Source organism: Coregonus clupeaformis, unplaced genomic scaffold (genome assembly GCF_020615455.1).
Source record: "Coregonus clupeaformis isolate EN_2021a unplaced genomic scaffold, ASM2061545v1 scaf0049, whole genome shotgun sequence".
NCBI classification, from domain to species: domain Eukaryota; kingdom Metazoa; phylum Chordata; class Actinopteri; order Salmoniformes; family Salmonidae; genus Coregonus; species Coregonus clupeaformis.
In genome coordinates, this window is record NW_025533504.1 from 884,865 (window position 1) to 901,210 (window position 16,346).

The 16,346-nt window shown below is 43.7% G+C and overlaps 1 protein-coding gene across 2 annotated transcripts; it reads right to left on the minus strand.

Moving 5' to 3' along the window:
* Positions 1-4,012: 4,012 nt before the first annotated feature.
* LOC121555566 (retinoic acid receptor RXR-beta-A-like) lies at positions 4,013-16,075 on the minus strand. 2 transcript variants are annotated; one of them, XM_041869405.2, is made up of 12 exons: positions 15,886-16,075; positions 14,703-14,899; positions 14,258-14,402; positions 12,439-12,618; positions 11,966-11,989; positions 11,442-11,599; positions 10,999-11,128; positions 7,760-7,886; positions 7,529-7,570; positions 7,337-7,428; positions 7,144-7,249; positions 4,013-6,369 (listed from the first exon to the last, which is right to left on the minus strand). In XM_041869405.2, the coding sequence occupies exons 2-12, from the start codon at positions 14,841-14,843 to the stop codon at positions 6,222-6,224; spliced, it is 1,293 nt and encodes a 430-aa protein (XP_041725339.1). In that variant the 5' UTR covers positions 14,844-14,899; positions 15,886-16,075; the 3' UTR covers positions 4,013-6,221. The 2 variants fall into 2 exon arrangements, with proteins under 2 accessions (XP_041725339.1, XP_041725337.1); XM_041869403.2 differs by having other exon boundaries at positions 11,442-11,602; positions 15,886-16,073.
* Between the last annotated feature and the right edge of the window lie 271 nt (positions 16,076-16,346).

Sequence of the window (16,346 nt, forward strand, 5' to 3'; positions counted from 1 at the left end):
TGTTAGCGATAAAGGGAGATTCATTTGATTTGAATGCTCAGAGGCTTAGCGTTGATGTTTTATTGTTTTAACTCTGCACATGACTTGAAACACATTAGGATAGACGGAGTGATCGATGTAACCACCTAGGGCTGGATTCAATCTGTATCGCTGAAGTTCAGCGTTATAGCGTGATTGAAATGGAAAGCCAATGTTCCAGCATTAGTGTAGCATTCATGGTAAACGCTGCATATGTCGGCTCAATCTGAAATTACGCAATCTGTAACGCTTCAGCAGCCTTTGATTCCATCGCACGCAATAAAACATGGATGTGTGTCCCAAATGGCACCCTATTCCCTATATAGTGCACTACTTTTTACTAGGGCCCAGAGTCCAAAAGTAGTGCACTGTGTAGGGAACAGGGTGCCATTTGGGATGCAGCCCATGTTGTCTCTGATTGGATATATTAGTTCCTTTTCATCCATTGCTGTACCATAACAAGTCAGTGTGGGACTTGGACACAAGCACATCCAGAATTTGTGAGCTTTTCTTGCGTCTTTGCCCTCCTCCAACAAAAACTGTATGTATGAAAATCTTGCAATAAAAAGGCTTTTAAGAAACATTCAGCGACATTGTGTGAATTTGTTGTGTGAGAAAAAAAAAGTATAATTATTTCTTAAATGTGTTCTGGTAATAACCCCAGAGCCACTACTAATAGCCTGGCCCTATACTGTATCTACTGTAGCATACTGAATTCATGTCCACAATATACTGTATCTGTTGTAGCATACTGAATTCATGTCCACAATATACTGTATCTGTTGTAGCATACTGAATTCATGTCCACCATATACTGTATCTGCTGTAGCATACTGAATTCATGTCCACAATATACTGTATCTGTTGTAGCACACTGAATTCATGTCCACCATATACTGTATCTGCTGTAGCATACTGAATTCATGTCCACAATATACTGTATCTGTTGTAGCATACTGAATTCATGTCCACCATATACTGTATCTGCTGTAGCATACTGAATTAATTTCCACTGTATACTGTATCTGCTGTAGCATACTGAATTCATGTCCACAATATACTGTATCTGTTGTAGCATACTGAATTCATGTCCACCATATACTGTATCTGCTGGAGCATACTGAATTCATGTCCATCATTTTCACTCCTGTCAATGTTGTTACACTTGGAAACCGGTTCCCCTGGCTGTACTATAGCCTAGTGTTGTCTACACTACAGCACATACAGCCTGGGAAGGCTATCCAGTAGGGAGGGTTTGGGACAAGGCTAACCAACAGGGAGGGTTTGGGACAAGGCTAACCAACAGGGAGGGTATGGGACAAGGCTAACCAACAGGGAGGGTATGGGACAAGGCTAACCAACAGGGAGGGAATGGGACAAGGCTAACCAACAGAGAGGGAATGGGACAAGGCTAACCAACAGAGAGGGAATGGGACAAGGCTAACCAACAGAGAGGGAATGGGACAAGGCTAACCAACAGGGAGGGAATGGGACAAGGCTAACCAACAGGAGGGAATGGGACAAGGCTAATCAACAGGGGAGGGAATGGGACAAGGCTAACCAACAGGGAGGGAATGGGACAAGGCTAACCAACAGGGAGAGGGAATGGGACAAGGCTAACCAACAGAGAGGGGAATGGGACAAGGCTAACCAACAGGGGGGAATGGGACAAGGCTAACCAACAGGGAGGGAATGGGACAAGGCTAACCAACAGAGAGGGAATGGGACAAGGCTAACCAACAGGGGGGAATGGGACAAGGCTAACCAACAGAGGGGGAATGGGACAAGGCTAACCAACAGAGAGGGAATGGGACAAGGCTAACCAACAGAGGGAATGGGACAAGGCTAACCAACAGAGAGGGAATGGGACAAGGCTAACCAACAGAGGGAATGGGACAAGGCTAACCAACAGAGAGGGAATGGGACAAGGCTAACCAACAGGGAGGGAATGGGACAAGGCTAACCAACAGGGAGGGAATGGGACAAGGCTAACCAACAGGGGGGGAATGGGACAAGGCTAACCAACAGAGGGGGAATGGGACAAGGCTAACCAACAGAGAGGGAATGGGACAAGGCTAACCAACAGAGGGGATGGGACAAGGCTAACCAACAAGAGAGGGAATGGGACAAGGCTAACCAACAGGAAAGGGGAATGGGACAAGGCTAACCAACAGGGAGGGGAATGGGACAAGGCTAACCAACAGAGGGGAATGGGACAAGGCTAACCAACAGGGAGGGAATGGGACAAGGCGAACCAACAGGGAGGGAATGGAACAAGGCTAACCAACAGGGAGGGAATGGGACAAGGCTAACCAACAGGGGGGGAATGGGATAAGGCTAACCAACAGAGAGGGAATGGAACAAGGCTAACCAACAGGGAGGGAATGGAACAAGGCTAACCAACAGGGAGGGAATGGGACAAGGCTAACCAACAGGGAGGGAATGGGACAAGGCTAACCAACAGGGGGGGAATGGGACAAGGCTAACCAACAGGGAGCGAATGGAACAAGGCTAACCAACAGGGAGGGAATGGAACAAGGCTAACCAACAGGGAGGGAATGGGACAAGGCTAACCAACAGGGAGGGAATGGAACAAGGCTAACCAACAGGGAGGGAATGGGACAAGGCTAACCAACAGGGAGGGAATGGGACAAGGCTAACCAACAGGGAGGGAATGGGACAAGGCTAACCAACAGGGAGGGAATGGGACAAGGCTAACCAACAGGGGGGGAATGGGACAAGGCTAACCAACAGAGAGGGAATGGGACAAGGCTAACCAACAGGGAGGGTTTGGGACAAGGCTAACCAACAGGGAGGGAATGGAACAAGGCTAACCAACAGGGAGGGAATGGGACAAGGCTAACCAACAGGGGGGGAATGGGACAAGGCTAACCAACAGGGGGAATGGGACAAGGCTAACCAACAGGGGGAATGGGACAAGGCTAACCAACAGGGAGGGTATGGGACAAGGCTAACCAACAGGGGGAATGGGACAAGGCTAACCAACAGGGGGGAATGGGACAAGGCTAACCAACAGGGAGGGAATGGGACAAGGCTAACCAACAGGGAGGGAATGGGACAAGGCTAACCAACAGGGGGGGAATGGGACAAGGCTAACCAACAGGGGGGGAATGGGACAAGGCTAACCAACAGGGAGGGGAATGGGACAAGGCTAACCAACAGGGGGGGAATGGGACAAGGCTAACCAACAGGGGGAATGGGACAAGGCTAACCAACAGGGAGGGAATGGGACAAGGCTAACCAACAGGAGGGAATGGGACAAGGCTAACCAACAGGGGGGAATGGGACAAGGCTAACCAACGGGGGGGAATGGGACAAGGCTAACCAACAGGGGGGGAATGGGACAAGGCTAACCAACAGGGGGGGAAAAGGACAAGGCTAACCAACAGGGGGAATGGGACAAGGCTAACCAACAGGGAGGGAATGGGACAAGGCTAACCAACAGGGGGAATGGGACAAGGCTAACCAACAGGGAGGGAATGGGACAAGGCTAACCAACAGGGGGAATGGGACAAGGCTAACCAACAGGGAGGGAATGGGACAAGGCTAACCAACAGAGAGGGTATGGGACAAGGCTAACCAACAGGGGGGGAATGGGACAAGGCTAACCAACAGGGAGGGAATGGGACAAGGCTAACCAACAGGGGGAATGGGACAAGGCTAACCAACAGGGGGGGAATGGGACAAGGCTAACCAACAGGGGGCTCTGAAGCAGGACAGAAACAACCGCTGACGGGGTGTATGGGTTCCTCTGGTGGTGACTGACTCGTACTGCAGCCCAACAAGGTCATAAGGCAAAATTTTACTCTAATTTAGACAGACGCAATGTAAATAAAAAATAAAAAAATAAATGTTTTGTTTAACTCAAGTATGTTTGTACTTCTCAATGCCACAGAGTCCCCCCCATTTATTTTGTCTGTGAGAAGTTGATATCCGATACAAACCACAAAGAAACATTCAATCGACAAGAAAGAAAAGTTGAACCTCTTTATTTTCAGTCCACATTACCCAAGCTGTAATTCACTTATCCACACGGATCTTTAAACTGCTCCAGAGCTTATACAGGATAATGACACATATACCAATACACTTGTTCAGGTGTTCACACATGATCATCATACAAAACTCATATTTGGTCTTGTTTAATATGTCTAAGTCCACAGGTGTCATGGATCTTTAAACGTGATTACGGTTTGTGTTTTTTTTTAATAAACTGTAAGCAGGGAGAGGATGAACAAGACAACTAGCTCCAAAAAAAAAAGGAAACAGGAAAAACTACTACTATAGAAAGCACAAAAAAATCCCAAACAATGAGATTCAGCTGAATGTGATTCAAAAGCCTCGTTTATACCTGGCGCTAACACACGTCCTTTTTCCTGATCTTGTCCACATTCTCAGAAATATGTTTACACTTGGTAGTAAAATGTGTCTCGTATCTGTCCAGTGTGTCTGCATTGTGACCAGATTTCCTGGTCCCTCCCTGTATGCAAATTATTTGAGAGCTATTCTATCAAAATAATATGTATTTATTTACTTTATGACACATATTGATGCCATAAGACAGTGGTGCCACCTGTCAATGATTTTAGAAGGTGGAATAATTGTGCTTTAAATGGTTTCACTGTCCATATGTCTACACTTGTAAGATACCCAGACACAATGCGTGCCTGACTACCTCCTGGGGTGGTCAGGAAGATCTGATCACAATGCATCTTTTAAATCGTCTACACCTGTCTGAAAATGTGGGCACAATCAGAATGTGGACAGGATCAGGACAAAGGATGCATGTTAGAACCAGGTATGAAAATGTATGCACTCACTAACTGTAAGTCGCTCTGGATAAGAGCGTCTGCTAAATGACTAAAATGTAAATGTATAAACAGGGCTTTAGGGAATCCAGTACAACCTAAGACATGATCTGCTCTATACAATTGGTGAACTAATAGCAAGGGCACATATCAATTATTACATAATTTGTCTGTCTCCTGACCTCATTATTCAAACCTATCAATATATAGTATTTTCCCTGAACAATATTTGCACAGTACCTTACATTGTTTAGATAAATTACATATTGGAGTATTCCCTTTCTAAAACAGACAATGATTAACTTTGTAAAAACCCCAGAACGGACAAGTTGACAAGCAGAAAGAAAGCATATGTATTCATTTTGTATTGCTACATTTACAACATTTTAAGATTTTTTTTTGTTTGTTTCTTGCATAATTTTTTCTGTTTGCAGTTTGGTGTATGGCTGAAATTAGTTATGGCAAATGTCTGTCATATAGCACCAAAAGTACAAACACTAGACTGTTTGCTGGCCAGACATTTGATGACTTGTATAGTATGGTGTAGAAATAGTACATTGCAAAAATGTGCAATGTAGCTCAATCTTTTTGCCTGCAAGGTGATTACATTTTACAAAACAGCAAAGAGATAAACAACGCTAATAGCATATTACTAGACAAATAAAGCTACTCAACACAGTCAATACAAATCTGCTCTGTGTTCGGTTGTGATTCACCTACTCGTTTTGTATCCTGGGTTTATTGTTAACGTGTTGCTTTCTGGTAATCTGAGAGGGATACAGAACCACTAGGAGCTAAGAGTCAGACACATGGTATGCAGCGAGCTTGGTACAGTAATGTACTTTCCCAAGATTTGACAATAAAACCTGTTTTTAATGTTTTTTTCAAAAAGATCTTGTTCCAATTCTAAATGATAAAAAAGGTTAAATGACAGTCTCGTTGCATCCAGGTTACCTTCATTTTAAAAACCGGTTACGGGTGGGATCACTTACAGAATTTAAGCTTATCATTTGGGGTTTGTCTAAAAAGCATTAACATAGTCCTATAAAAACATTTACCCAAATTGTAGCTTCGATAAGCCAGAGTAGGGGAACTAAAGAGTCAAATTTTTTAAAAATACTTTACTATTTTTTTCCTCTCTCAGTTATTCAAGAACTTATATTAATATATAGCACCAGCCTGTAGATCACAAGTCTTAGGGATGTATGTTCTGAAAGAGACAATGTGGTGGTGTACTAAATAGCATAACCCAGACAGCAGTGAGAGAAATTGCTGAATTCCCCAAATAACTAAAAGTGCAGTCCCACTCCAGCAAATCCCCAGACCCAAGCTATCTAACCCCGGCCACAGAACACCTCTCCACTCCCACCACCTCTATGCCAACTGATGAGGCGCTTCAAGCATTTCCATTAGGAACGTGTCGATAGGGGTGTCACCAATCAGCTTGAAGAAGAACAGGTGCTCCAAACACTTCAAGCCAATAGAACGTAGTGCTGGCAGCCTGAGGAGGAGCTTAGCAAACCTGAGGAGGGGAGGAGAGGTAGGGAATGAAATAACAAAATCAAAATAAAATTGTATTTGTCACATGCGCCGAATACCTTACAGTAAAATGCTTACTTACAAGCCCTTAACCAACAATGCAGTTAAGAAAAATAACTGTTAAGAAAGTATTTACTAAAATAAACTGAAATGTAAAGAAATTATAATAATTAAAGACTAATAATAAAATAACATTAACGAGGCTATATACAGGTGGTGCCGGTACAGAGTCAATGTGCGGGGCCACAGTATTAGTCAAGGTAATTGAGGTCATATGTACATGTAGGTAGAGGTAAAGTGACTATGCATAGATAATAAACAGAGCAAATAGTCCTGGAAGCCATTTGATTAGCTGTTCAGCAGTCTTATGGCTTGGGGGTAGAAGCTGTTAAGGAGCATTTTGGACCTAGACTTGGCGTTCCGGTACCGCTTGCCGTGCGGTAGCAGAGAGAACAGTCTATGGCTAGGGTGGCTGGAGTCTTTTTAGGGCCTTTCTCTGACACCGCCTGGTATAGAGGTCCTGGATGGCAGGAAGCTTGGCCCCAGTGATGTACTGGGCTGTACGCACTACCCTCTGTAACTGGACATTAATAAGCTACATGAATGCAACAGCAACACTCTTAGCACTTACAGTGCCAGTTAGCAGCACAACACAGGATAGCAGATTAGCATATATTGTTTTAGACATGATACAAATGTACATTCCTTTTAGTGTATGGGATACTAGTACTAAAGCATGTAGCACATGAATGCCTACCTTCCCTGCTGCTCTGGGTATTTCTGCTTGCAGTAGGCTTCCAGTGACGCATAGACCTTCTCTCTCAGGAGCTCCACCTCCCCGGTGTTGGATAGACCTTTAGCGTCTGAAGGAGGGACAACACACAACAGTTATTGGAACGAAACCATGACAGTAAACGTTGTATGAGGGACTAATGTTAATAATAGAGTACCTGGGTTGAAGAGGACGATGGCTCTGAGGCAGCCCAGCTCGGTCTTGTCCATCTGCATGTCTCTCATCTTACTGACCAGCTCAGTGAGAACTCTATAGGAGGAACGGAGGGCAGACAGGTGAAAACAGAACATGTCAAAAATTGTCGACATAGACATATACTTGGTGTGTGTGTGTGTGTGTGTGTTATTACCTGTCAAATATGGCTCCCACCTCGGCACTCTGCACACTCTCCCTGTGGGGTTAATTACAGCGTGTTTTCACATTATGTACATTAATACAACACTGTTATTATATACACATCTCGATGGTAATTATGCTATTATTATAATATTGTACGTTTTCCCCACTAGTGGTTAATGTTAGGGGAAGCTGATCCTAGATCTGTACCAAGGGGAAACTTAGCCGCATACTGTGTGCCTACCTGTCAAAGATGGCCGCCACCCCTGCACTGTGTGCGTTGTCCCGGTGCAGCTCATTGGCCAGCAGGACCCCGTCCTTCACAGCGATGGAGCGGTGGGAGAAGGAGGCGATCAGAAGTTCATTCCACCCTGACACACACAGGAGAAAAAGAGAGGGGAGAAGACAGGAGAGGGGCAGAGGAGGGAGGAGGAGAGACCGATGGGACGGGACAGATACACAGGACAGAAGAGCAGAGAGGAGCAGAGAAGGACCTTATTAGGGACATCAACAACCTCTGGGGCATTTGCTACTGTCCAACAGAGTTAACACATGGTGCTACTGATCAAATTGGATTAATAATGTATCAAATGATAGGTCATGGATTGCTTCTTGCTCTCTTACTCTACATGGTCAAAAGTATGTGGACACCCCTTCAAATTAGTGGATTCGGCCATTTCAGCTACAATAGCCCCCTGACAAAGGACAGTAAAAACTTTGCTGCTACAATAGCCCCCTGACGAAGGACAGTAAAGACATTCTTGCTATAATAGCCCCCTGACGAAGGAGAGTAAAGACATTTCTGCTACAATAGCCCCCTGACGAAGGACAGTAAAGACATTTCTGCTACAATAGCCCCCTAACGAAGGACAGTAAAGATATTTCTGCTACAATAGTCCCCTGACGAAGGACAGCTAAAGACATTTCTGCTACAATAGCCCCCTGACGAAGGACAGACATTTCTGCTATAATAGCCCCCTGACGAAGGACAGTAAAGACATTTCTGCTACAATAGCCCCCTGACGAAGGACAGTAAATACATGTCTGCTACAATAGCCCCCTGACGAAGGACAGCTAGACATTTCTGCTATAATAGCCCCCTGACGAAGGACAGCTAAAGACATTTCTGCTACAATAGCCCCCTGACGAAGGACAGATATACAGTCGTGGTCAAAAGTTTTGAGAATGACACAAATACTAATTTTCACAAAGTCTGCTGCCTCAGTTTTGATGATGGCTATTTGCATATACTCCAGAATGTCATGAAGAGTGATCAGATGAATTGCAATTAATTGCAAAGTCCCTCTTTGCCATGAAAATGAACTTAATCTCCAAAAAACATTTCCACTGCATTTCAGCCCTGCCACAAAAGGACCAGCTGCCATCATGTCAGTGATTCTCTCGTTAACACAGGTGAGAGTGTTGACGAGGACAAGGCTGAAGATCACTCTGTCATGCTGATTGAGTTAGAATAACAGACTGGAAGCTTTAAAAGGAGGGTGGTGCTTGAAATCATTGTTCTTCCTCTTAACCATGGTTACCTGCAAGGAAACACGTGCCGTCATCATTGCTTTGCACAAAAAGGGCTTCACAGGCAAGGATATTGCTGCTAGTAAGATTGCACCTAAATCAACCATTTATCAGATCATCAAGAACTTCAAGGAGAGAGGTTCAATTGTTGTGAAGAAGGCTTCAGGGCGCCCAAGAAAGTCTAGCAAGCGCCAGGACCGTCTCCTAAAGTTGATTCAGCTGCGGGATCGGGGAACCACCAGTGCAGAGCTTGCTCAGGAATGGCAGCAGGCAGGTGTGAGTGCATCTGCACGCACAGTGAGGCAAATACTTTTGGAGGATGGCCTGGTGTCAAGAAGGGCAGCAAAGAAGCCACTTCTCTCCAGGAAAAACATCAGGGACAGACTGATATTCTGCAAAAGGTACAGGGATTGGACTGCTGAGGACTGGGGTAAAGTCATTTTCTCTGATGAATCCCCTTTCCGATTGTTTGGGGCAACCGGAAAACACCTTGTCCGGAGAAGACAAGGTGAGTCCTGTGTCATGCCAACAGTAAAGCATCCTGAGACCATTCATGTGTGGGGTTGCTTCTCAGCCAAGGGAGTGGGCTCACTCACAATTTTGCCTAAGAACACAGCCATGAATAAAGAATGGTACCAACACATCCTCCGAGAGCAACTTCTCCCAACCATCCAAGAACAGTTTGGTGCCGAACAATGCCTTTTCCAGCATGATGGAGCACCTTGCCATAAGGCAAAAGTAATAACTAAGTGGCTCGGGGAACAAAACATCAACATTTTGGGTCCATGGCCAGGAAACTCCCCAGACCTTAATCCCATTGAGAACTTGTGGTCGATCCTCAAGAGGCGGGTGGACAAACAAAAACCCACAAATTCTGACAAACTCCAAGCATTGATTATGCAAGAATTGGCTGCCATCAGTCAGGATGTGGCCCAGAAGTTAATTGACAGCATGCCAGGGCGGATTGCAGAGGTCTTGAAAAAGAAGGGTCAACACTGCAAATATTGACTCTTTGCATAAACTAAATGTAATTGTCAATGAAAGCCTTTGACAGTTATGGAATGCTTGTAATTATACTTCAGTATACCATAGCAGCATCTGACAAAAATATATCATAACACTGAAGCAGCGAACTTTGTGAAGACCAAAACTTTTGACCACGACTGTACATTTCTGCTACAATAGCCCCCTGATGAAGGACGGATAGACATTTCTGCTACAATAGCCCCCTGATGAAGGACGGATAAAGACATTTCTGCTACAATAGCCCCCTGATGAAGGACGGATAAAGACATTTCTGCTACAATAGCCCCATGACGAAGGACGGATAAAGACATTTCTGCTACAATAGCCCCCTGACGAAGGACGGATAAAGACATTTCTGCTACAATAGCCCCCTGACGAAGGACGGATAAAGACATTTCTGCTACAATAGCCCCCTGACGAAGGACGGATAAAGACATTTCTGCTACAATAGCCCCCTGACGAAGGACGGATAAAGAGGAGGAATAAAGCATACAATTAGCGGCTGCTCTTTCTTTCTTTTTTATTTATATTAAAAACCCACCCCTACCCCCACACATTTGGGTACTAAACCATTTATTATAAAAACATTTACTTATTATTTTAAATATATATATTTATTTTTTTTAGGAGCCATCTCTTTTCTGGTCTTTCTTTCCCTGTCTTGTCTTTTTTTATAATAGCAGGATATACGGGCATGTAATACAATTGACAGCAGTTACAAATATCCCCACAATAGGGGCAGCTCCTTCTCTATGATCAGTCTTTTTGGGCTTTGCTCTGGTAGAGAAATGTACACCATCACATGCACTACTCTGGTTGCCTCTTGAATAAATACAGGAACAGAAAATCACTTTTAAACTCTATTCTTTGAGACAGTGCATATCACATCCACCCTCCTGGTGTCTCCCTCCCTCCAGGCAGTGGTACCTGCACGCAGGAGGATGACCTGGTCATCCAGGGGCAGCTCAGAGAAGTGGGGGATCCTCTTGGCCCACTCCACCAATGCAAACAGCTGCTTGTCTGCAGTCTGGCAGATGTTTGTCACCGCATCATGGGGCTAAAACCACAAAAAAAAGATAGAAAAATCCCATAAAATGCAATAACATCAGACCCTAAAAGCCAATCCTGAAGCTAGAAATAATGCAATAATCCCTAGTAGGAAAGAAAACACCTTTAATCTTGATGCTAAACAGACAGCAGTTTATCTAACGTTTTCAAAGTATATTCGTCCCAAGAGTTGAGCAGTAGGCTATGAATCGGAGCCAGGTAATTCCTTGAGGTGACACCGCTCTATCCGAATACTTATTAGCGTCGCAAAATTTTGCAACCCTAATACTGATCCAGTCAACAGTATAGCCCTGTATACTCACAGAGCTACCAGCGGAGCCTGCGTCAGAGTGGAGCTCCACCCTCTGCTCCACGGACGTCTCCGCCTCCAAGATCTTCTCCACGGGCATCTCCTCGTTCACAGCACTGCTGCACTCCAGTCCCTCCTCTCGCTCCCTGATCCTCTGACGCTCCTCCTGGACTGCTGCACCCCGCCATGCACCCAACCACACCACACAGCCAGGAGGGGAGAGGGAGAGACGGGAGACAGGAAGAGGGGTGGGGGTTAATAGGAGAGGGACGGGAGGGAGTGGAGTCACAGGGTTAGAAAAGAAAGGAGGAAACCCTGTTGTGCCCGTCTTAACTCGTGTTAGGCTTCATCCATACAGGGTGAAAGGTCAAATTGGTATACTTTTACACCATAATGCATTCACGTCTTTCATTTCATAGCCATTGTGATGTGAGAATTAGCCTACCAGTGTGTGCCGAGCATTTGGTGTTTAATTGCAATCTCTCAATACCACATCCAAATATATCATTCTTCATCTCTCCATGACTTTATCCTTACATTTCTGACGTTCATCTTGGACCACTATAGAAGGAGGGAGAGAGAGAATAGGGGGAAAGAAAAGTAAGAGAGGGGTTAGTTATATGAACCTACCCCGATATTCTCTCCCCCTCTGTTTTGTTAATGACTTTGAAAACAACGTACCCTCCCCCACACAATAAAATGATCAAATAGAAGTGATCGTCAAAGGTTTTACTGGGCTAGGCCTATATTCAATCATAATTCAATAATTTGGCCAAATGATTCTGGGCTTTGAACTATACCATTTCTGAGTCTATCCAAAATATATTCTTACAACAGCCTACTTTGGAAAAAAATTTAGTCAAGTTGATTATGCAGGTTTTAAAAACCCACAAGTTTCTCAATCTTTTTGAAATTTATGTTGCCCTTTCAAAAGCACTCCTACAAACTCTCATCAAAATTGATTAAATATGAATGCTCCAAACATTCAGTCCCTCCCCTCCCCTCCTCACCTTCCCTCTTCATGCCCATAGCCAGACACTTCTGGTAGCGGCAGTACTGGCAGCGGTTGCGCTGGCGCTTGTCCACCAGGCACTCTTTGTTATCCCTGCAGGTGTAGCTCAGGTCCTTGCGAACTGTGCGTTTGAAGAAGCCCTTGCAACCTTCACAGCTGTACACACCGTAGTGCTTACCTGCGGGGGGGGGTAGGCTTGTCACGACACCAACATTTTACAAATGATATGACACCAGGCCAAGTAGTATCGCAATACCATAGTGGGGGAAAAATCAGTGGCCTTGAATCCTGTTCGCCTCATCCCCCGGACGCTTGTTCACGTTTTCTAAAAAATTCACACTTCTACTCAATACAACACATTGAATTTAACTTCACACTGTTCAGTGTATAATAGCATAATGCATAGAATGGCTGATTTGCTAAGTTTTGCAAAGGCCTTTCTGTGATTTGGCTGGAGGAATAGGAGGAAGGAATATACATCAGTGGAGGCTGCTGAGGGACGGACGGCTCATAATAATGACTAGAACGGTGCAAATGGAATGGCATCAAACACATAGAAAACATGTGTTTGATACCATTCCACTGATTCCACTCCAGCCAACTAAGGTGCCAGCAACCTCCTGTGATGCATAATGATCTGCATGTCATTGTGTGAGTAAGGGGAAAACATTGCATGAAACCTTCTTTACTCTTCAGTTAACACAGACAGACACGCGGTCTCCCTCACTCTCATAAACACACACACACACACACCACTTGCACTCTCACACAAACACATACACACACTGCTCCCAACTTTTAAAACGTTAGGCACCAAACAGAATTTAAGGAGCACCAGAAAGAAATAGATTTTGAAATCGTTTAGTCTTCCATTAGGCCTACATCTCATGAGTAGCAAACCCTTTTCCTTTCTTCCTGGGCCATTCAGATGAGCCTAAACCTACTGTCAAGTTACCAGGATGTTAGCTAGCTAGGTAACATGACTGAACAACGTTGTTCATTATCAAAGCAATAATTAGCGACCCGGGATTAGTTTAAAATGGCTCGCTACATTTTTTTAGAAATTATATAAAATACGTGTGAATCCCGATATAAATAAAAAAAGGCATATCTGGTAATAAGGGTCATATTTTCGAGACAAGCCCTTTTCTTTGCTGTAAAGCAGCAAGCACGCCTGTCGCCAAGCGGTGCTCCATTTTCCCTCTCTGACACTCAGAGGCTGCATGACCATGAACTTGAAAAGTATACTCAGACTGGTCTGTGCTCTTGGTTATAACAGGCGATGAAATGATACAATGTATCATCATTGCTCGCTTTGCGCGCTGCTCCAATGTAACAAATCTAACAGAACACTCATCAGGGTCTGCATCCCCACTCGCCATCACAGCTAAATTATATTTTTTTTATCGGTAGGGCTGAAAAAGTCGGTAGTATCATATGAAACAGTACTACGGTATTCTAAAATGTTGGTATCATTAGTATCATGACGTTTTGGTACTGTGATATTACCGTGGTACAGGTATACCGTGCAACACTATGTAGGAATGAGGAGTTTTTTTTTTTTTTACGAGCAGTTACGCAGAGCTTCACTAATTAATGAATCTGCAGCATTTCAAATGCCTTTAGTGTTTATATACTGACATAGAATCAAACAGGCCGGTAAAGAACATTGGTTAGACTGATGCAGAGGTCAGGACACACAGCTGAAGACAGCTGACAAAAAGGATTATCCTCTCTGAAATTGCCAGGGATTTAAAATAAGTCCCCAGCCCGACGTTTCACCTCTACTAACCCTGCTCTTAGTGCACAGCACTCACCAGAGGAGCGGTCTCCACAGATGGCACACATGCGTTTCTGGGAGAGCATTATCCCAGGGCTGTGTGCAGACATAGGCCTCAAGCCAAACGGGGGCTTGACATCATCGGAGCTGCTGATCGAGTGCATCCCCATTGTAGAGTTGATCTGTGCACAAACAAAAAAGTGAAGAAAAATAATAAAATAAAAAATAATTATTATTATATATATATATATATATATATATATATATATATATACATAAATAACAATACTGTTATCATGACTGATTAAAAAAAATAAAAAATAACATCTAGGCTAGCCTAAATGTCAGCGTTTATGTGTGCAGCAACAAACTTTTGCACTTGTCTGAGCTTGGAAATAATGCTAGAGAATAAACACATATAGAGTAGGATCATTCAAATGCAAACATAAAAGCAAAACAAGGTCCCTGGGTTTGTTTCTCACCTGACTACTGCTAATAGGCCCATAACCCATGGAGGGTGCCACACCAGGGGAGCCCAGTGAGGGGCTGATGACTGAGAAAGGTGAGCCAAAGGTGCTGGTGGGACTGTTGGAGGCTGAACTGGTGGGCTGATGCGAGGACATGGCTATTGAACTACCCAGCGGAGAGGAGGATGATGAGTTGTCTGAAGGACAATAATCTGTTGGGGTTGAAGGTTACATTATCACAATTGATAACAAAAACATGTTTTAAGGTTAGCTACTTCATGTGGCCAGCGAAATGTATTAGTATCCCCATAAATGCCACTTGTAGGCCCCTAGCTACTTAGACAACTGACGATATTCAGTTGATTGTAAGACATTCAGTATTCTCATTGGTAACTATTTGATCTAACAAATTACTTACCGGTAGCTAGCTAGTTAGGTTGTTCCTACTAGTTAGTTAGGTAAACTATTTAATTAAAACTAGAAAGGCCTAAATAACTGTCATGCTAGCTACCATGGAATGGGGTATGTTCGCTACTGTATTAATGATTAATACTCCTTAATCGTATAAACTGACAGGCCTCTCTTCACATTACCAGTTACTATACTAACTAGCTAAAATAAAACAAACGTCGTAGCTAGCTAGTTAAGTTAGCTAACTAACGAACATAGCTAACTAGTTACCTCGCTAGATAGCTGTAAATATGAGACGGTCAGCTGACTTTAACTTTAGCTAATGTTAGTTAGCTAAGAAAATTATAAACACTGGTTTCATCCAAGTGGTCCAATGAGAGATCACTTTAATCCAGCGTTAGCGATAATTGAAAAGCTAACATGTACTGTTGGCTAACTAGCGAACGTTTGCAAGCAATGATAAATTAGACCAGACGTTAGCTAACTTTTGTTAGCTAGCTAATGTCTAGCACGTTGCTACTGTATGTAAACTAAAAATATGTATACGTTGATTGTATGCAATTACATTTCACAACAAGCATCGATTGTACCGAACTATCAACCTTTAAAAAAACTCACACCATGTTTCGCTAGATAACTTGCTAGCTAGCTGCTTCAAACTCAATATCCCTTGGTGGTGGTAGCTTGCCAGCGAGCTAACGTTAGCAGGCTAGCAGCTAACTAATGTTCATGTTGGCCTCAAAAGATAAATTAGCGAGTTACAATTGGGGGGGCGCAATATACTCACTAGAAACACCTTCGGCACATCGTTGTAGGTTACATAACTATTTCTAGTTGCGTATTATTTGCGAAATCCAAGAGACAGAGCATATGCGAGGTAATAGGCCTAAACTCAAACCCCGTTCACTTGATGCTGTTGTTGTTTACACGGAAAGGAAGCCATGTTGGCTCAATGCCAGTGACAGTGTCTTTAGAGCCACAATGTCTCTGGGCAAAACAGTTGCAATATGGACCAGGGGTAGGACTAATGTAGCAATTTTCCTCTATATACCGTAGCTAATATATAAAGGAAAATCAACAGATTCACAAATTAAAGAACATTACATTTTACAAATGTAACTATACTACTAGGCTACTATGAATAGATGTAAATCAATGTAGACTACATAGATTTAGGATATTTATCACCTGATGATAAAAGATTATTCTGCAAAAGCCTATTCCCAATACATTTCATGGTTGAATAAT